This window comes from Manis pentadactyla, chromosome 9, assembly GCF_030020395.1.
Source record: "Manis pentadactyla isolate mManPen7 chromosome 9, mManPen7.hap1, whole genome shotgun sequence".
NCBI lineage: Eukaryota > Metazoa > Chordata > Mammalia > Pholidota > Manidae > Manis > Manis pentadactyla.
The window spans coordinates 55,737,003-55,759,271 of NC_080027.1; the positions used below are offsets into that span (position 1 = coordinate 55,737,003).

Sequence of the window (22,269 nt, forward strand, 5' to 3'; positions counted from 1 at the left end):
CCAGAACACTCTGGTGTTGTATAGATTAATAACCCTGTGGGTAAAATTGCAGTATTTCTAGAATCTCTCACCTGGCCTTAGTGCATCTCCATATCAACAGGTGTTTCCAAGGAGTGGGGGGAAGTAGTCCATCTCCATATCAGTAAGAGATTACAAGGGTGGGGGGAGTGCGGCATGTCCCCTTTTGCAGCCAGGTCAGAGAGACACAGGCAGTAGAAGTGGACAACTGCTTGTGAGCAATAAACAGGTTTCTCCCACTTTATTTCTCCCTTTGACTGATTTTGGCCTCAAAGGTTATTTGCCCCGGGCTGGGAACATATTTTCCCCTCAGAGTTACAGACACACAAAGCTTTCACTGGCCTTCTTTTTTTTTTTTTTTTCATTCTATTTACTATTCCAAATTAATTTTATACTTATAAAGACATGCTTCTAAAACCAGCTTTTTGTCTGTGAGGCTATTTATTGATAATGAAAAGGTATCTCTTTTCTTCACCCCTGAGTGAAGTTTTCTTATTTCCCTGGCAAAGCACAGCTCCTCAATTCTCCTTCCAGTTAACAGTGAATACTGTTTCCTTCCTTCTCACTCACTCCACTTGTCTCTCTCAAGCCCTTTCCTGAGTGTTTTCCCAATCTGATTCCAGCTGCCTCTGGCTGATGCCTCCAGAATGGTCTTCTGGTTTCCTAGCCCACTGTGTTTCTAGGTCCGGGTGCGCAGGACCCTCCAAGCATCTGCATCCCCGCTTATCCTGACTACTGTGGTTACAAGGGGCCTCTTTTGAATGCAGACAGCCAGTCAGCCAACTTGAAATTTATACCAGAAATCTATTACCTAATTTTTAAACAAAATGACATGAAATCAGACTTGAGGATATCAAAAACATGTCTAGTTTCTGATTTAAGTAAGAAAATCCACATTGTTACTGCTTCTACCACAGAATAATTTACTGCAACAGGAGTTCTGGATATTATGCCAAAAATGAGGTTCTCTAACCAATGTCAAGGCCAATTATCTTGTGGTAGATCCCACAACAAAAGTAGACTATTGTGATTAGACTCAGAAGCACCAACCAAAGAAGCTGGAAAGCTTCTGGGGATTTCATAAGGTTAGTTTTTATTTTTTTCTCCCTGTGTGTCTGTTTAAATAAACTACCAGAAGCTTTGTGTGTGGGCACTGAATGTCTTCGATCAGTTTGGGAGACAGTGAAAGAGGTGATCAGTTGGGAGTTATCTGTGGCAGGTTTGTTCTGAGCTGAGTAGGAGACGTGCTGCCAGGGCGTGTGCTTGTGACGCTGCAAAGATGACCAGCACCAAGCCCCTCAGTATGTCACAACCAACTCCCTTTCCTAATTCTGTCCCAAGCAAACTGATAGTAGCCATCCTGCAGCCTCTTACTAGGAAAGGCAAGCCTGGGAGGCTAAATTCAGGTACACTTACCCCACAGTAAAGAACTGCCTCATCTCCTGCCTCCGAGACCGCATCAGCTGCTTATACTCCCCGATCCGGAGCTTTTTGCCGTCAACAATGCAGGTGCGTTTCGGTCGAGGCTTGTATTTATAGTTTGGGTACTTCTCTAAGTGGATCTTGCTTAGCCGGGCCTGCTCTTCATAATAAGGTTGCTTCTCTTGGTTGGACATGGATTTCCAGCGAGATCCTAGACATTAAAATAGCTTTTAGTACCCAAGTGGTCAAGGTAACATATTCCTGGCAAATACAACTAGATATACCTTCTCCCTGCATCACTCAATTGTGCTCTGAGTAGCTCCGATTACCACATACCACGGAGCCGTACCAACAGTCTATCGGACTGCAGAGCAAAGAATAATTTTACTTGTGATACATTTATTATGTTATTTATCTCAGTGATTTAAAGCTGGTGCTACAGAAAGTACATTGTTTTAAAACATGTCTTTGCAGCTTAAAGATCACCTTTGACACCAAAGTCTTCCCCCCATCCATCTGCCGATCTCTCTCAAGACGGTTGAAAACCTCAACTTCCTAAAACTACCTCCAAATATGACAGGATTCTCTTGATTCCAGAAATTCAAACACCTCTCACACTCCAAGCAGCTTTAGAGAGGCCATCCTTGAAGAGATGTCAGCAGATGTTGATATCCTTCCATATATAAAAACCTACTGTGCACACTGACTTCCCTGGCAGAGAGTAATTAAAGCCTAAACTCCACTTAAGAAGTTGTAGACTTAGAACCGGAAGGCACAGTTGGAATTATACATACCATTTTCAAGTACTATAAACGTTCATTCAAGGCTATGCCAATGAGAGTACAAAAATTTTTAATATGGTTTATACAGGAAGAAAGAAAAGTATTCACTTCTCTAATATTGTTTATAAAGAATTATCTAAACACTTGACGAAGAAGGGATGTGTTTTTTTACATGTATCAAATTGCATTTTTGTGTCTCGCTGGTGAATAAAGCGGTAACAGCTGTGCTGACTGGATGTTAGCTATTCTTCAGTGGAGATTTTTCATACATAAACAAATGGAAAAGTTGTACAAATATTCTCTGTAGCCAGCAATATCCTGGTCTGCTTTAATGGCACATCCATCCCCGATCTTTCCTGATTGCTGTGCAAAAGTTGTGCAGGAAGTCTATGCAGATTGGCTTCTCCGTTCTACTGGCTCTCAGCAGCCTAAAGCCCCCATTAACAGAGGATTCTTGGTGCTCTTGAAATGCTTGTACTTAAAAGGTAACATTTTAATGAATACACTTACTATATCCTCAATAACTTTTTTCACAGAATGCACACCAATAATATAGATTCCCCATAGCTGCCAAGATGGATACAGAGAGGTTCTGTGCCCATCTGAGAGCCTACTATTAGTGCTACTAAAATGGCAAACAAAAATAAAATAAATGAAAATTTTTAAGTTAAATATCAAACTTTAAGGACAGAGAAGCATTGGTTTTCTTTTGAATGTCTATTAATTAGAAAAAAAATGTAATATATCCTTAAGGAGCATTTTGGTTTGAAAGGTGTTTACATTTAAAAGAATAATATACCTAATGCAGATCTCTGAAATTCCAGAAATAAAACACCACTTAATTGTAGTGACACTGAATATCCATCTCGAAATTTAAGAGTCAAAAGGAAAAATAGGAAAAACTTGTATTTTAACATGTCACCACTATTTGATCTTGTGTATGTTTTAAATTTTCTTAGAGGCCACTGCCTCAAAATGTCTCAGAATCAAGTTAAATTATTTGTACAGTGACAAAACATGTGTATTTGTGTATGTCCAGATCACCGATATTTACTAAGGTTAAAATATTTATTGCTTTTGAACAAAACATTTAAAAAATGAAAACCACAGTTTAAGTCTCTAATGGTTTTCGGCTTCTTAAATGGCTCCCTTTGAGATTTTTGTCACATCATGACAGCTTAAATAGAACAGTGCCTTCTGTGTTTCTTTTTAAAGAGGAAACATGTTGACTGTAATGCTGCATGTTGAATAAAATACGTTCAATATGTTGAGCATAATAATTCCAAACTGTATAATCTTCACTAGGCAAGCTCTACACTAATAGAACAAGGCTTGGGTTTAATCCTGAGAAATGGGAGACTCATTCCGGCAATTCACCACACAATGGGCCTCTGCCCTGTGGTCGATGTGTTCAGCTCACTGCTATGAAATTTGATCTAGTCATATCACATTAAAGCAAATGTAGTTTTATTTTACAAGTTTTAAAGTTATCACTAGAGGCACTGTTCTACTCTCCATGAATTTCACACTATTTTCTGGGCTCACCCCTGGTCCTTGATAAGTTCTTTCAGAGGAACATATGAACCCAAGAATAGTGAAGGAGAAAATTGTAAGGTCTGTGAATATATCCAAGGTTTCAAAGAAACTTGTGAATTTAAGGAGACTGAATATGAAAAGGAGATAAAGCTTGTCTCCATGATTCCTGTGTAACAGGGACCCGCAGAGTTGCCAAACTCACATATTAACATTATTTGTAGTATTAATATATATAAGTAGTTTTTTTCTCTAAAGTAAGATTTTTGTACTCCTCTGGCACCCAGGGAATGTAATAACTCCTAACCCTGAATCCCACCTAAGTGGGTGTGGCGGGAGGGGGGTGACAGAGATGATGAGAGAGTCTCCTGTGGCAGCTTGCTGAGCTGTATCTAACTTGCACAAACCAGTCTCCCGTACGTGTCAAACTATGTCCACCCACTGCTGCACTCACCTAAGATTTTGCTAATGTTGGAGTTATGCATGTCGGGGAAGGCCTGAAGGATTTTCCTCCTCTCATCCTTCGCCCAAACCATGAATGCATTCATTGGTCGCTTGATGTGGGGCTCGCTGCTGGCCCGGCTGCGGGCATCCCTGTAGACTCGTGCTTCAGCCACAGTGGCACCTCCTGTTGGCCAACAATAATACTGCTGTAGTTTAGCTGCAGAGCCATTCATTGCTTTACTTCCTGTAATGTCAGGGCAGGAAGAACAACATGGGTGCAAAGCATTATTATCTGGATAATGTAACACAGCTTCTGCCTGGTTCAGCTGTTTTCCTTAGGCCCTTCTCTTCTCTTTAAGTGACATCTTAGAAACAGAAGATAATTTCAAATGACAGTTTTGCAGGCTCTCCTGATGTAGGTCTCAAAGATACACTGGACAGAATTAATTTTGTATGCTTTTATACACCTAGTACATTTTTACCACAATCAGTTTCAGGAGATGATAAAGCAATGACTGGCATTATTTTCAGTAACCTTTCCTGCTGTGATTCCTCTCTTAAAAAGCGGGCTCTTACCTATCATTTTATCCTCACTTGCGAAAACCTGCAGCCTCTCCAAACTACCTCTTTCCTGCAAACAGTATTCCCTTCCACAGTACTGTGCTTGGCCACTGCTCTTCCCACTTCCTGGAAACCCAGTCCCCAACTTCATGCTAAATCCCTCTCATCCTTCAAGGCCTATTCCAATGTGGTATGTTTCCTGAATTCATTCATTCATTCAATTAAAAATATTAATTGAGCAATAACCACAAGTTAAGCTCCTTTTTTAAGGGAGTTCGCAGTTCAGAGGGGAGACAGATGCCAAACAGACAATAATAACAGAGTACACTGTGAGTGCCATCATATTGAAGTAAACAGGGTGCCAAGAGGCCACCAGACAGCACAGTCAGCTAAGGCCTCCTAGGAGAAATGTTATCTAAGCTGAATCTGGGAGGATGAAAAAGAATTAGCACATGAATAAGGGAAGGTGGTAAAGACTGACAAGAAGAGTAATTCGGGCCAAAGGAACAGCAAATTTGCAATGATGCTCCCTAGGCTGCATTCATTCTCCTTTTGTTTATGCTCTGTGCTCCAGAGTAATTGTTTAGGTGACTCTCCCAAATCTTTCTACTCCATCCCCAAAAATATGAGACCTCTAAAGTTATGCTGTATTCTTGTGTCCTTAGGATTTCCCCCATAATAGATACTCAATAAATACTTATTAAACAAAAGATTGGTTTTCAATTCATATGCAAAAGTAGTAGACTAAAAGGCATTCATTTCAAGAGTCCTGATATGTTTTTCTGAGGTGTAAGGGTAGTTTTTAAACATCTACCTATGAAACTCTATCTAAATCCCTGATATTTTATAGTTTCCAAAGAGGTGACTCTAGTAACATACTAGAATGAAACTCCTTGAGGATATGGCAGGAACTGCCTCTCATTTACTGCTGTATCCCTACATTCCAGTAAAGCAGTTGGCATATAGTTTCAATTAGTAAAATATGTGAAATAAATGAATGCTTGAATAAAGGAATGAATGAAGGGATAAACAAGCTCTTGCTTGTTTTCATGTACCTTACTAGCACGACACATCTATGTATAGTTTGCAATGTGACTACTAAATATCTACCTATAGATTGAGAACTTCCATAGTTAAAGGTAAAGTGCTTGGACTGATGGCCTCAGTCAGGACTTCTACTGCATAAACAGGAAAGCATACTTCAATAGTTTAGAAGCAAAATATACATTAAAACCAACAGTTCCACTTTTTGGTAAAAAATAAATCCTGTCAGTTCAGTGGGGTGGTTGGTTATACAGGAACAAAATGACCCAATTAATCTCTGGCCCTTCTACTCTATTTCTAGATACCTTGATTAAGTAGAAATTTGTTTGTGTCAGAGCTAGTAATAAATTAAATAGAACATTAAAGTATATTATGTGGCAAATATGGTCATAATTTATAGCAAATGAAAGATAAGATATAAAGGGCTTAATTGGTTAATACTGTCAATTCTTTTCTAAACATGAGGGAGGAAAGAGGGGCCAATTTCTGAAGACCATGCAAAAATAACATGTTCTGTAAAAAGCCCTTATTTTAGGCCTACTAGACAGGATGATCCCTTACATGAAAAGTCTCAGATCCCAAGATGCATAACTAATATGCTACCTTTTTGCCACCATATCCACAGTACATTAATTTCATTTAAAATGCACTGACCATACAGGATAAATTGATTTCACTTTATATGGGTTTGACAGCCATGTTTATTGTGCAGTGAAATGTAGTGTAGCTTCCAGCTGACAATATCCATCAACACAGGGCAATATGCTGACGGCTGGGCCAGATGAAGGCATACATTACTCTGGAAGTGAAACACTCATTCAGATACGACAGTGTCTTCTCCTAAGGATCACCATGGTAATTTATGATGCCCTCAGTGCCATTACTTTACAACTGACATGGATTCAGCAATTTATATACTTGCATGCATACATATAAAAGGAGACAGGCTTGTGGAGAATGTCAGATGCCAAAACATTTCAATATTATTCTAAGTTAACTACAATGCCACAGGTGATTAACATTTGAGATCTGCTTTTACTGTCACAGCTTTCTCTCCACCTCTAGCAAAACCAAATAGCTTCCGTTTATTTATTCATTTAAAAGATGTATTTCATTGTGAATGGGAAGTTTTAATCTCTTACTAATAGAGGTCATGGTGGATTTTTAGATTCTAGTCTTAGTAGAGCTTCTACTCTCATACTAATTGATTCTCCCAGAAATGTCATACGTATGCCCAATCTCTCTCTCTCTCTCATTATCTCTCATTCCATACCACAGTCTTAGCATGTCCTTCCTACTCTCTTCTACCTTACCACATTCTACCATTTCCCAAGGAACACAGCTCAGAGCTCAGGTCTCACTGCATGAACTGACCTTACACTGACCTTGTCACCTCCTCCCATTGTACATATTCTCTACATGATGCTTCCTGACACTGAATTTAATTACACAGCAGATCTCTAGGACTCACAGGAATGCTCCCAGGAACTGAGAAATTCAAGCACAGCATACAGTACAAAAATGTTGAATTAAGAAAGGGAAAATATAAAATGCTCCAGGGCATATTAACGTATCTTTTTTCTTGCCTCCTCTTCTCTTTTCCAAGGGGAATCAACTGGGAAATGGATGGGGACATCCTAAGTTAAACAAGGAATGTCATACTGATGAACTAACATTTGGGGAGAAAAGACTTATCCAGGGAGACCACGGTTTGAAACCATTTTTAAACTGGAACTGATATCTGATTATAGTCAGAATTTTAAAGAAGTATTAAGAAATCACATAGTCAAAAAAATATTTTGAAAGTGCCCCTTAACTCTCTTAAACTTTGCTCATGCAACAAAATGGTTAGGGAATTATTATTGCAGCAGTAGAAATATATATGACTTGGATATGTGCGTATAAATTCAGAAACTTAAAAAATGGAGATTGTGTATTATAGAGCCATTTTTAAACAGATAGGAAAATTCTATAGAGCACTACAGAATTATTTTCAAAAGGTATGTTATTAGTCTGAATATCTGAAGTCTAAAATCCACTTCCTATTATTATGTCACTTTACAGTCTACATAATCAAGTGTGACATATTTCTTCGTTCATTTTTTAAAATACCATTAAGTTTAAAAGAAAAAAAAGGCACTCCATTCTAACACAGTCAATGCTAGGGAATGTCTCACAATTCTGAGTCAGCTTCTTTTACTTTTAATAGCAGAGGAATCATTTGTGAGTGCAGTGCTCATGATACATCTCGAACGGAGCATGGAAAGCAGTTGGAAGAAGCTTGCACCCCAGCTATGTATCTGGAGACTACTACCTACTACCTGACCTAAAGTCCTTAATTACCGGCAACACATTCCTAAATGACAGTTACTGCAGGCCAGGAGGTCTTCACCACACCAGGCACCGCAGGAGAGCACTGGTTCCTTGTACTCCAGGAATTCCTGCTCACTCCAACTTCCCCTAGGGGTTTTGGATTGACTAATTCATCCTTTATCTCCCATATCACAGTTTGTGTAAAGTAAACTTTCAGTTAGATAAAAAAGAGATAGGTACTCTATGGAGAGAAAATAGAAATTGCCAAGGCAAAGCTCTTGAGGAATCTGTGACTTAAATAATTTAAAGAGAAGACAGAAAGTTGAGTTTTTCCAGGTGGGTTGGAAAGAAGGCCTGTTTAACCATCATAGCCTATAGCAAATGGTCCTGAACTAATCCTAGAGAGGCCCTCTTTCTGGGTAAATTCCAAGGGTTATGTGAGTGAATGAGTAAGTGTTTGCTATGTGTCTGTATATATATAAAGTTCTCCCTTAGGAGGAACTCTGGCTAATTCTATAATGTGCCTAGTAATCATTTATTTATGCATTAATTCAGCAAACACTTCAGACATATTTTAGATGTACCCAACATTGTGAGGAGGTATACAAAGAATAATAATACATGTGCCTTGTTTTTAAAGGATTTGGTCTAATGAGGGAAACAGATGCATAAGTAGAAAATTACAAAACAGTATAAGGGCTGACAAAGGTAATTTAAAAATACTATGAAAGCAGAGAAAAGAATCTATTACTGTTGGAATGGACAGAAATGAGTAACAGTGAGGCTCCAGACAGGAAGTGATGCTTGAGCATCATCTTAAAGGAAGAGTAAGAATTTACCAGCAGGTATGAGTGTGAAAGTATTATAGGATGGAGAAACAGAGTAAATAAAGGCACAGAGTTATAACAAAAGCATGGTAGGTTTTAGGGACAAAAAGAAGCTGACTCTGGTTTGGGTTTATAGAAAGACAGGGGAGTACTAAGAGATGAAATTATGAAAGTAAGTAGGAGCCAGATTGCTAAGTACCTTGAATATCAAGCCAAGAAATCTTTGAGTTTTTTATGTAGGGTTTTGATATGAACAAATATATTCTAGAAGAGATCGAAGTGCAGACAAAGTGAGAAATTACCACTGAATAGTTTTAGTAATTATTAATGAATTGACAACAAAGAATAGAGAAAAAAAAGGTAAATAAATACTTCCTCACAGGTCTATTAAAGCTTATATTTTGTCAGACAGAATGTGATATATGCAAAATGTTGGCACAAAAGATTCTCTTCTGGGATCCAGTTCTGGATGGCTGATGAGTTTATAGCAGACTAACCCTCAAGCAGATAATAATAGTAAACTCTGGAAAAAAACGAACAGGAGTCACTTGAGATCTAGCAAAATTAAGAAGAAACTGGAGAGGATTCTATCTTAGAAGTAAAGGAATTTCACTGAGTGAGATCCCTGTTTTCATAGCTTTTCCATGAGGACATGCCCCATTCTGCACAGCATGGAGTGACTAGAATGCAAACAGAAAGTCAGTCTTAACTGGCTTAGTGTGTCAGAAGATAGAGTTTGAGGCTTCCAAGTGGATGACTCCTGAACTTCCAGGAATAGGGAAGACTCAAATATTCCAGTGGATAGCAGGGCTGTATAGCTGAAAAATCTGAGAAGAAATCTCAGCAGATGTCTACTGCAAGGGAAACAGAATTTGGATGTACATCCTACCAAGTTAGAAGGGATTTAAAAACACTTTAGGCTTTCCACTGAAACCCCCGAGGGGCCATTCTTCAGCAAGATAGACTATATGCCAGGACTATAGATTCACCCTAGGACTAAAGACAAAACTGAAACAGACTCTCCATACAGTGCAAATCTAAGCTTCCGTAAGTTCAGAATCAGTAATAATTTAACTGCTTCCTAGAACAAAAATTAACATACTTAATACCAGAAGATAGGAGAAACCAGAGTTTCTACAACTTATAATTCACAAGGTACCATATATAATAAAAAGTTACTAGTTGTGCAAACAAGGAAAGTGTGATCCTGAGACAAAAAGAAAAGTCAATAGGAAAAAAAAACCCCAAGATGACTCAGACAGTGTAATTAGCAGACAAAAGCTTAAAAATAACTATTATAAATATGCTCAAGGACTTAAAGGAAAAGATTATCATAATGAAGTTAAAAAACAGGAGAAACTCAGCAGAGAAATGAAGCTATAAAAATAAACAAATGGAAAGTCTAGAAGTAAAAAATGTATTGAGATGAAAATTCACTGAATAGACTTCAAAGTTTGGAGTGCAGATAAAGGGTCAGCAAGCTTGAAAATACATCAAAAGAAATCATTCAGTCTCAAAAACAGAAAGAGAAAAAAGCTGAAAATGTAAACAGAGACTCATCCATATGCAAAACACTATTAAGTGTCCTAAAATGTATAATTGAAGTTACAGAAAGAAATGAGAGAGAGAATCATGACTGAAAAATATTTCAAGAAACACTGGCTAAAAATGACCTGACTTCGGTGAGAAACTTCAACTTATAGGTTCAAGACATTCAGATTTAAAAAATGCAGGTAGAATAAATACAAAGAAAATCATATATAGACACTAGTCAAATTGCTAAAACCAAAGACAAAGGGAAAATTCCAGAGGAAAAGGACAAATTATATATAAGGTAGCAATGATACAAAAGATGTCTAGGCTGATTATTCATAGTAAACAATGAAGGCTAGAGCATTATAGAACATCTTTAAAATGCTGAAGGAAAAATCCTAAATCAATTCAGAGTTTTATCCAGTGAACATATGCTTCACAAGTGAATGTGAAATACATTTTCAGCTTAAAAAAAGCTGAGAGAATGTGTTACCTGCAGACCCATACCAAAAGAGAAAGTCAAGGAAATTATTCAAGAGAAATAACATTTTACAAAAATTAAGTCTCAATAGTAATAATAACAATAGTTATTTTTATTATTATTATAGCATTCATCTAGGCCAAAGGAAGGAAAGGAAAAAGAGAAGGCCAAAAATTGAAAGAACAAATAAAAAATAAATAGAAAATTTTAAGACTTAGGCTGATCAAATTTATTGCATTAAATATAAATGAGTTAAAAATCTAGTTAAAACCAGGAATTTTCAGAATGCATAAAATAGAAATCAATGAAATAGAAAACACATAACAATCTATAAGCTGAAAGTTAGTCATTTGAAAAGATCAATAGAACTGATAAACTAGTAAGACTGATCAACAAAGAAAACAAAAACCATTTGGATTGAAAACAAAAACCAGTATTTGGATTGAAAGATGGGATTTCTTTATAGATACAACTTACATTAAAAGGATAATAAAGATATATTGTGAATGACTTAATTCCACTAAAATTGACAATTTAAATGAATAAATTTCTAGAACTAAAGTTCACTCAATAGTATAGAATAAATAGAAAATCTGAATATCCTTGTAGCTAATAGAAAAATTAATTTTCTAACCAGCAATCTTCCCACAAAGACAACTCCAGTCCCAAATGGCTTCATAGTAAATTCTTTAAGAATTTAAGGAAAAACTAATAATCATCTTGCACAAACTAAGAAAGTAGAAGAAGAAAGAACATTTCCCAAATTCATTTTTTGAGACATCATACCCTGACAGAGATTTGAACATAATTGCAAAACTTCATAATAAAATATTAGCAAATTAAATCCAACAAGATGTAAAATGTATAATAAATCATGACCAAGGAGGATATATCCCAGGAATGTAAGATTAATTTAAGATTTGAAATCAGGCAATGTAATTCACAACATTAATAAAAGAAAAGTGAAAAACATGATCTTCACAATAAATTCAGAAATGACGTTGATGAAATTCAATAACAATTTATGTTAAAAACTTTCAGGAAACTAGTGATAGAAGGGAACTTCCTCAGTCTGGTAAGAAGCATTTAAGAAAAACTTGTAGGAATCATACTTCGTAGTGAACTACTGAATGCCTTCCCTCAAGACAAAGAACAAGGCAAGGGATGTCCACTCTCACCATTGCTAATTAACACTCTTCTGCAGGTAAATAAATAAAAAACATACAAGTTGGAAAAGAATAAGTAATATTCTCTGTGTTCATAGATAGTGTAATTGTTTACATAGAAAACTCTAAGAAATCTACAAAATAATTACTAGAACTAAGAAGTGAAAGTTAGCAACATTGTAATGTTATAAAAAACAGAAATCAATTGTATTTCTATGAACTAGCAGCAAACAATTTAAAATAACCTTTTAAACTTAAATTTATAATGGTATCAGAAATAAAATACTTAGGAATAAATTTAACCAAAAAAAGTGTACAAAAACTCTACACTGAAAATAATACATTTGTGAGTTAAAGACTTAAATAAAGGAAGGAACACATGTCCATAGATTAGAAGATTCTGTATTGTTGAAATGGCAATTCTTTCCAAATTTATCTATAGATTCAACCCGATTCCAATAAAAATCCCTAAAAGACTTTTAGAAATTGAGTCATTGGGTTTTAATATTATATGGAAAATAAAATCAGTAATAACAGCTGAAGCAAATGGGTGATTCAAGTTACCTGATTTAAAGACTTACAGCAAGAAGTACTTTGTAACATTGTAAAAACTAGAGTAATAAAGACAGTGCACTATTGGTATAAGCAGACAAATAGAACAGAATAAAGAGTTCAGGATTAAACCCTCACATATATGATTATTTTCAATAAAGACCTAGGCTGTTAAAGTGGGGAATGATAGTCTTTATAACAAATAGATCTAGAATAAGTGCATAAGTATGTGGAGAAAAGTAAGCCTTGACCTCTTATCACACACTATACCCAAAAATTAATTTGAGATGAATCATAACAAAACCAAAAGCAAAAATTATAATACTCCTCAAGGAATACATAGGAGAATATTTTAGTGACTTTGGAGTAAGCAAATAAAACACTAAATATTAAGAAAAATGATAAATTGAACTTTATCAAAATTAAGACTCTTCATCAAGTCACTGTTAAGAAAATGAAGTGTCAAAGCACAGACTGGCCAAAAATATTCACAATACACATATCTGACAAAACTTATATCAAAGATAAATAAAAAATTTACATGAAACAACATCAAAACAGTAAGCCATCTAATTTAAAATTGGACAAACACTTTATAAAAGAAGTTATAGTTGTGGTCAATAAGCACATGAAAAGATACTCTGTATCATTAGTCATAAGGAAAGTTCAAATTAAAACCGCAATGGCATACCATTTCCCATCCACTAGAATGTTTTATAACACTAACTATTGGCAAGGATATGAAGCAACTGGAACTCTAAAATATTGGTGGTAGAAAACAACTGGAGAATGGACAAATTGTGGTGTAGTCATACAATGGGATACTATTCAAAATAAAACTACTGTTAACTCTTAGTTAAAAAAAAAAAGCAAAAACAAAAGAACAAACCAAAATAAAACAGAAAGCCAAACAAACAAAAGTGATTTTTTTTGAAAGGTTCTTTTCTCTGTGGACCTGAGTGAGTGGTATATTCAGGCCATGGTGAACTGAAAAAGATGGTCTCATTTACCAATGAATTATTAAGAAGGGCAGGAAAGCTTATTAATAATAAGAGACAAATATACACCTTTGCATAGCTTGATAATCACAGTATTTTAGACTACTTCAATCTATCAACAGAATAGTTGCTTTTCTCCTGTGGGATTTTGGAAAGAATCATGTGGTACATTTAATAGTCCTTTATTTGGATTAATAGAGAAAATAAAAATGCATGCATCAGAAACAAAAATTAGAAGGTAAAGGAATTTTAGAAGGGGACATGAAAAATTAGGACGCAAGGTATTAATATTACACGTGTCAGATTTTTTTCATCAGGCTTATCCCACCAAATCTATCTTGATATTGTAGAGGTCCAATTCACTCTGTTGTAGGAATGGATTGCAGCTGTCCATCTATGATTATGGAAGTTTTGCTAACTTCATATTGTAGCTTATTGCCAGAATGAGAACTTACTTTCAATGTAAAAAAAGCTGCTTGCTATTCAAATTTGATTACTTCTTGCAGAAACAAAACAAAACAAAAAAACAATTTGGCTATCCTAGTGGTTTAATCAGCAGGAAAATACATTCCATGGCTGAGAAAGATCCTTAATCATTAGGGAAGTGATGTGTTCATCTTCTGAGAAGGGATGCCAGAGGGGAAAAGTATGATTTGCTCTCTATGTCTTGTATAAAAGATTAGCTACATAGGTTAGCAAACAATGACTTAATGATGGGTGGCATGATTTGAAGAAGGCACATGGAAAATATGGATGCATAGTTCCCCTGAGCTAGAGGTTGGTGAGAAAATAAAAAAAGTAACCAATGGTGCAGTAATATAAGATGAATTGCCTATGGTACTTCTATTAAAGTGTTAGTTCTTCATTTGTCTAATGTAGGGGAGGCCACAGGCAAATTTTCTTTTCTCTGTTTTCATCTTAAGGATCTTTAGTGCCACTAAAAACAAACACCCTACTTACTTCAACTGTTGAACTAATCTTCACTGAATAAACTAGATAGATAGATAGATGAATTAGATAAAGATACAGACATAGGCAGAGATATAGCAAAGATATAGCAAAATACATACAAACAGAAAACCCCACTGGGCACTTTGGAAACAGACATTTCACTAATTAGAGAACCAAAGTAATTCTTTAAAGAGGAATTTCTCTGACTAGACTAGACCAGAGGTCATTTCCCAAGATAAGAACAGATAAGGAAACCAAGACTCAGAAAGGTTGTTACCTTCTTCTCAAATAACCAGTGGTCAGTATACTGCTAATAAGGAGCATAGCCAAATCTAGAACCTAGGTCTTCTGCCTTTCAGTCTAGTTCATTTTCCCTATACCAAAGCCACCCCAGTCACTACTCAGGAATCTGAAATAACTCTGCATTTCGAAGCTCCTTGGCTGGAACATTACTTTCCCGCTTTGAGGATGCCATTTCAATGCACAGCGAAACACATTAGAGGAGCCCATTTCAGTTATGAAGTTCATGCCACTGTCTAATTGGTCCCTGAAATACTGCCCCACCAAAGATCCAAAAGCATGCAAAGGAAGCAGTGAGGACTGAAATTATAGCAAGGATTAAAACAATGCTAAATTAAATGCATTCCTTGGTTGAAGGATTATGAGCAAGTGTTATTGTGGATAGGGCTTCCATTTTTTCCTATTGGAAATGCCATTCTCTTTAAAAGATCTACAAGAAGAACCAAAAGGGAATTCCCTAAGGTCAGCTCTGAGGAAGCATAAACCTCTAATTCAATAACTCTGCTACTGCTCTGAAGAAAGGCTTTATTATTGCAACATCCATATGGAGCCAATTGGACATTAATGACTAATCAATCCCTCCCCTTTCTATTCTACTTAAAGTGTCACAAACCATGTTTAGATTAGCCCATTTCCTGCTTAGGATTGCTCAAGATGTCTTTTGTTCTTTCAGGACCAGCCTGATGCAGGCAGCTTAAACAAACACAGGACCAGAGTGGCGCAGGAGTTATAAAGTGCCATATGTGAGTGAACAAAGGGGCTATACTAAAGCCTTTTGTGGTATTTGTTAATGTTTTTCATCTGAGCTTAAAAAGGCTTAATGACTTTGTGGTGAGCTGATGCATGTGGCTCGTGGCTTTGCAAAATGAAGGAAATTCTAACCAGTTATATAACCAGTCTGTATTTTCAAGAATCCCTTGCTTTTGGTTTTGGTGCCCACGTTTACTTTTTTTTCTTTTTTTTTTAATGCTCAAGTTATCTTTGCTTTACACATAGCTAAACAGAGTCCTTTATCTTGTTTCAACTATCTTCGAGGGCAACTGGGATAACTTATATGATTCTTTATTTTAATGACCTGAAGGTAATAGAGAACACCAAATTATTATTACTTATTATCTAATTGCTACATTTTAAGCTTACAAACTTTTGAGCCCAAGCAAAAAGACATCTTTAAGTTTGAACAGGACACCACTGTTAATGAAATAAGACAAGAATAGGTTCCGGCTCCCTACGTTTTCAGGAGAACCAGGCTCAGATTCAAGTAGATCCCCTTGGAGAATGTAGAGGGTAGTAAAAAGCTGGTAGACTAAATAATTTATGTTCTCAGCAGCTTCTGGCTTCATTCAACTGAAAATACTACTGTAGACTCTACATGAAATTAAGAAGCACAAACCAAGGTGAAGCAAATCCCCGAGTTAGTTAACAAAGATACTTTTAAGTTCATCTTCTTTCCCCTCCTTATCACTCATGGTTACCTTATCACTCATGGGTTACACTGTGTCTGCTGAACTATTATAAATATTAGCCTTCTAGCTGATATTCTTATTTCCATCTTTGCGTCCCCAGTCCCCACTTAAAATACCTCTTCCTAATTTCAGCAGGAGTGATTCATCACAAATGCAGTTCTAACCAGACCACTCCTATATTTCAAAGTCTTCAATGTTTTCTAATGCCTGAATGATGAAGCCCAAACTCCCTAACACGGTGTGCAGGGCTCTCTGTTCTTGGCTCTCCACCTAGGTCTCCAGTTTCATCTCTGGCTACTCTTCTTGAAAATTCATGCTTGATAATACTGAACTACTTCTAGTTTTCTGTACATCACATTGTTTCATACCAAGAATTCATGCTTTCTCTTTTCCTGGCATTGTCCGTCCACCTTGCAATCACTCACTCTTGGATTCCACTCAGGGGTCTTCTGAGCAGTCTTATAGCTGGCTTGTCAGACTGAGCCAAGCATTTTAGGCCCCCCAGCACTCTTTGCCTGCCTATATCTTAACATTTACCATATTTTGCCCAAATTACCAGTTGTAGTGCCCACCGTCTTCACTAGACTGTGCACCCCAAATACACAGAGAGTGCGTTTTGTCTTATTCATGACTGCTCCCCATGATCTGGCACACAAGCTGCCATAAGGTAAGCACTCTAATGTCATAGTAGAGAGCAGTGGACATCTTCAACAGCGACAACTTTACAGTAAGACTCAGATGTCAACATGTTGCCTTATAACCCGGGCATTTCTGAAATCAAATTTTATATAAATCCCACTTTATTTCTTATATTCTGTTAAGTACCTTGCCTTACTTGAGCCCTTTGTAAAAAGAATGGCTTTGATGGGAATATATACCCATAGTTGTTTGGAACTCAACATCATTGGTTCTAATATTACCTCTTTTATTGACTTGACACACAACGTAACTGTGAAATCCCAGCCTCCCCACTTCCAGGGACATTTTGAAAGGATAGTAAGGCAAGTCTGAGCTTTTTTGGAAATATTAAATCTGAAAGCTATCCTAAGGCTATAGAGTGTGTGTAAATATATGCAACTGAAGCATGCATTCAAACAGACATATTATGGGGCCTTCCCCAGATAGTAGAGTCATTATGAAATGGATAAAATATGCTCATAGAATTAGAGAATTTTACCATAAGAGGGATATTAAAGATCATCTAATCCACATTCCTCATTCCACATGAGACTGAGGTTTAGAGATTAAATTGCCCAAGTCTCACAGTTAGTAAATGGCAAAATCACAATGAACTCAAATATAAGTAACCCCAAAGGTTCACACCTGCCATCAAATGAATTTCTAAAATGGTCAACTGAATTGTTTCAATAACATCCAGACTTAGCTTTTAAAACTCTTAACAAAATGAAAGAATTGGTCTCTCTACTTTGTTTCATTTGTTGCAGTGAATCTGCTTTATTTCAGAATGAGAGATGCAGATCATGGGTACAGCAGAAACTAAAATTTTTTAATTAGATTGGGGATATGGAAATAGTATTAGAAGAAGATGGCTGAAAGATATTGCTCAATCAACTCAATTTTAGGTCCACCAAAAACTTCTTCACCCTGAGAATCTGGTGAAAGTATTTGAAAAGTACCTAATATTTGTATGGTTTGGAAGATATAAAAAAAAAGTTCCACAAGTTTCTATTTCTCATTTAATTTTTCTGCTTTTTAATGAAGACCAACAGGAAATGGCTACTTCAAAGGAAACCAACACCATCAGCTCGTCTTGCTTGAAGAAAAATGGGTGTCAGTGTGGCTCAGATGCTATGTAGTTAGACAGATCTGGGTTTGAATGGTACATTTGCTCTTTCCTAACTACGTAACCTTGGGTAAATGATTTCCCTTTGCTAAACTGTGATTTCATCCCCTTATAAAAGAGAGCTAATAATTTCTACTTGGCAAGATCCTTATGAGGATTAAAAGGGAATGTAAATTTCCTAGCATAGAGACTTGAACCCAGTACCTGCTCACTTAACAGTAGTTGCCCTTAGAAACAGCAGCAGTAGTGATGATAAGAGAAGTAATAGAATGTCTATTCCGGTACCAAGAACATAGCAGGTGCTTAACACATATCGGTCCCCTTTCTAGTCTTCCCCATACCTGGGTGATGTTTCCTGCACTGCACAATCTTGTTCTCTAAGATAGTTACAAAATGAACCTACAAGTTTCCTGGGGAGTTTTACCCATTTACCAATTCACTGTTTAATGGAGTCTCTCTGCTGCCCAAAAGCTAAAAACATATTTCAAAAGGATCCCTACGTATAGAACTAAAACGCATCCAATATGCATAAGACCCAGCCGAGAAAGACCAAGTCACATCTCCCCAGTTCCCATTTCTGGGAAGTGTTGCCAGACTATGCTGCTCAGTCCAAGCCAGAAAAAAAAGGAAGAACATTATCTTGTGAATTTATGGATCAGCTTTTAATAAAGGACTCAGTGTAATAACAAAGGATTAGGTTTATTTACTACAAGACTGTAAAAAATAGAGGGCAAGGAAGTTTCAGCAACATTTGCCAGTTGTTTTTCTCTCTCCTCCTAACAGTTCTGCGACTGTGCACGGAGCAGTTCCTCTCCTCCTTCATTTTGTCCTCATGCAGGGTCCACCTTCCCAGTGAAAAGTGAGTTTATACTGAAGCAGCGTGAAGTGATTCCTCGGCCATGAAAGTAAATATATATATATATATATATATATATACATAAACCAGTAAGCTGCAATTTGTTCTTTTAGTATAAATTTAAAGTGGTTGAATATGTTGCTGATGAAATTCTTCTCTCTGGGCTGAGACTTGGGATATTAAGTTTTAGTTCAAAGTTACTTTTTATAGCCTACTCTTAAATGTAACACTTTATAGTATAATACACATGCTGATGGATTCTTACACCATCTCTTCTCTCTGGTAACATGACTTAATTTGGGGCATTGTATCTAAAGTATCCACTGAAGAAAAACAATTGAAAAAAACCACTCTTCACTAGTAAGAGGCAAAAGCACAAGACTGATCTGTAAGCTATCGATCAGTCACAGCAGACAAGTGAGATCATGCTTAAATGACTAATATACCCAGGAGAGAAAGGGGTATTTTTAATATGACTTTAATGAAAACCCTCCTAACACCTACTGAGCTCTCTCATGATGCAATATGAAAAGATACCTACTGAATATCCCCTCTGAAGGGATATTAAAGAGAACAGAGAAATAAAGAGACTCACATCTTTAAGACCAATCAAACTGCTGCTTTTCCATTTTTTTTTAACCTCTGTAATCTAAATCAATCTTGAACAACTGAAGGTTAATGACTTTATTTGGTGGCAAAGTCCAAATTCCTCAGCCTGGCATTCAACGCCCTCCTCAATGTGGAACCTACCTATTTCTATAACATATTTAATTCAACAAATATTTACTGAGTACAAATATGTACAAGGCTTTGTATTGCAATTGGTGGAAAGCACAAAGGTGAACAAGGTATTTTTCCCTTCTGAATATCCCTTATGAATTTCTCTGAGCTCCACTGTTTCTGTGTCTGCTTGGATTATTCCCTCAACTGAAAGTTCTTCCCCATGCTCATCCATACCTAGGCTCACCCCAGCTCTGTTTCTCAGGACTTTCAGAATCTTTGCTGACCACAAAGCACTGTAGCTTCCACTTCTAAACAGCACTTTTATGTGTTTCTCTAAAGATGTAGTTGAACACATAATACCTTAAGTGTCTTTGCTTTCTGTGTACTAATATTATAATCGCAACTATATTACTACCTCTCGGGGAATCTAGTTCATCTTTTTAAAAATCCTTCTCTCTGCACCCCTGTGTTTATCGCAGCACTATTTACAATAGCCAAGAAATGGAAGCAACCTAAGTGTCCATCAGAAGATGAATGGATAAAGAAGAGGTGATACATATACACAATGGAATATTATTCAGCCATAAGAAGAAAACAAATCCTACCATTTGCAATAACATGGATGGAGCTAGAGGGTATTATTCTCAGTGAAATAAGTCAGGTAGAGAAAGACAAGTACCAAATGATTTCCCTCATTTGTGGAGCATAACGATGAAGCAAAACTGAAGGAACAGAACAGCAGCAGACTCACAGACTCCAAGAAGGGACTAGCAGTTACCAAAGGGGAGAGGGAGAGGGAGGGAGAAGGGGACCGAGGGACATTATGATTGGCACACATGGTGTGTGGGGTGGTCATGGGGAAGACAGTGTAGCACAGAGAAGACAAGTAGTGACTCTGAGGCATCTGATTATGCTGATGGACAGTGGCTGCAATGGGGTGTGGGGGAGACTTGATAATATGGGTAAAAGTAGTAACCACAATGTTTTTCATGTGAAACCTTCATAAGAATAAATTTCAATGATAGCTTAATTTTTTTAAAAAGGAGAAAAAAATTCCTTCTCTCCATGCTCTAACAGTGCTGTGCACATAGGAAATAATCAGCAAATTATAACTTGAACATGTGGGTAAACTAAAGATTGGGGGACTCTGAGTAGAGACAATCCTGACTGGAAAGACCTGGCTATCAGCACTAGCAATTCAGTATAGAGAGAAGCACCTCTAAAGAGTGTGGGATGGCACACAATGGGCACAACCAAACAGTGAGTGATAAGCAGAGAGAAATGAGACAATGACTCTAAAAGAAGGAGATATTTAAAGACAAGAATATCTTAATTAAAGAAAAATGATAGGGAGTCAGTAACAGAAAATAGGGGTGATATGGATGGTTTCAACTTTTTGGAATGTTAGAAGCACAGTTACCAGAACTCAAAAAGAAGGAAAGAACCAATGAGAGGGAGAAAAAAGTTGTCCTCAAATTTGATCCTGACTGGGAGAATTGAAAGAGCACTCTAAATTGGCCCGAGTCTTTTTAAATCCCACCAATCTAACAATGGGTTGAATTCTATAGCCTACAGATGTGAAGTCAAGTGGTTTTTGCTGCCAAGAGAGGATGCTTCTGGGATAAGGAATTAGAGAGGGTCCTCACCTCAAAAGCTACACAGTCAATCCAAACATGGCAGATAGACCTCCTTTGGCCAAGGGTTATTCTAACGTGTTAGTATATGTGAAGCAGGCATATTTACTGCAGAGGAAGCATGAACTGATTTTGCAGTCCCTCTGGGAACATATGCTCACTGCTCTTGTCTTGGGTCTAATTTTCATGGTAAATGGTGTTAATCTTTTACAGCCCAGCTGCTGTAGTAAGTTGGGGAGGTACCACAATGATTCAGTAATGGGAGAGACAAGCATTTCTCTCCCAGGGCGGAGATACTCAAATCAGAAAACTAGATTGTGTGTGAGTGTGTGTGTTGTGTGTGTGTGTGTGTGTGTGTGTGTGTGTGTGTGTGTGTGTGTGTGGTGATACACACTGTCACTGACATCTCTTTAGAGAAGCAGCCCAATAACAAACCAGCTATTGGGCAAGGCTAGGTTTCTCGCTAAAGGGAGGCTGCATCTTTGACTGGGCTTTCTAGCTTCAGTAACCGAGAAGCAGACTGAGTTCCTTTTATGGGGTATCAGGGGATGAAGTTATACAAGGATCTTGACATTTCACTCTCTTGCCCCATCAGAACTATCCATCACTTGGAGAGTTCAATGGAAATTGTTTTCTACCAACATTAAAAGTTATTTGGGAGCTTTTAAGACACAGCAAATATATTTCTTTAAGAAAAGTTTATTTGCTTGTTTAAGAGAGCGGCACTTTATATATAGTGCTGATATAAACTGGTGCACAGGATCCTCTAAAACTGTTTATATCCACAGTAAAATACATTTTTGTGATACTCATACAACAGAGTTAGTCTGGAGCCAAAGGCTTTGTGAATTCTTCTTATCT

General features: G+C 36.9%; 1 protein-coding gene across 8 annotated transcripts in view; it reads right to left on the bottom strand.

The window, feature by feature from the left end:
• The window catches only part of SOX6 (SRY-box transcription factor 6), a 588,617-nt gene that overhangs the window by 16,148 nt on the left and 550,200 nt on the right, over nucleotides 1-22,269 (bottom strand). For all 8 annotated transcript variants that reach the window (XM_057507418.1, XM_036877042.2, XM_036877041.2 and 5 more), the window contains 2 exons: nucleotides 4,210-4,443; nucleotides 1,435-1,651 (listed from right to left, as the gene is read on the bottom strand). In XM_057507418.1, coding sequence (XP_057363401.1) covers nucleotides 1,435-1,651; nucleotides 4,210-4,443 — 451 coding nt within the window. The remainder of the gene's footprint in view (nucleotides 1-1,434; nucleotides 1,652-4,209; nucleotides 4,444-22,269) is intronic.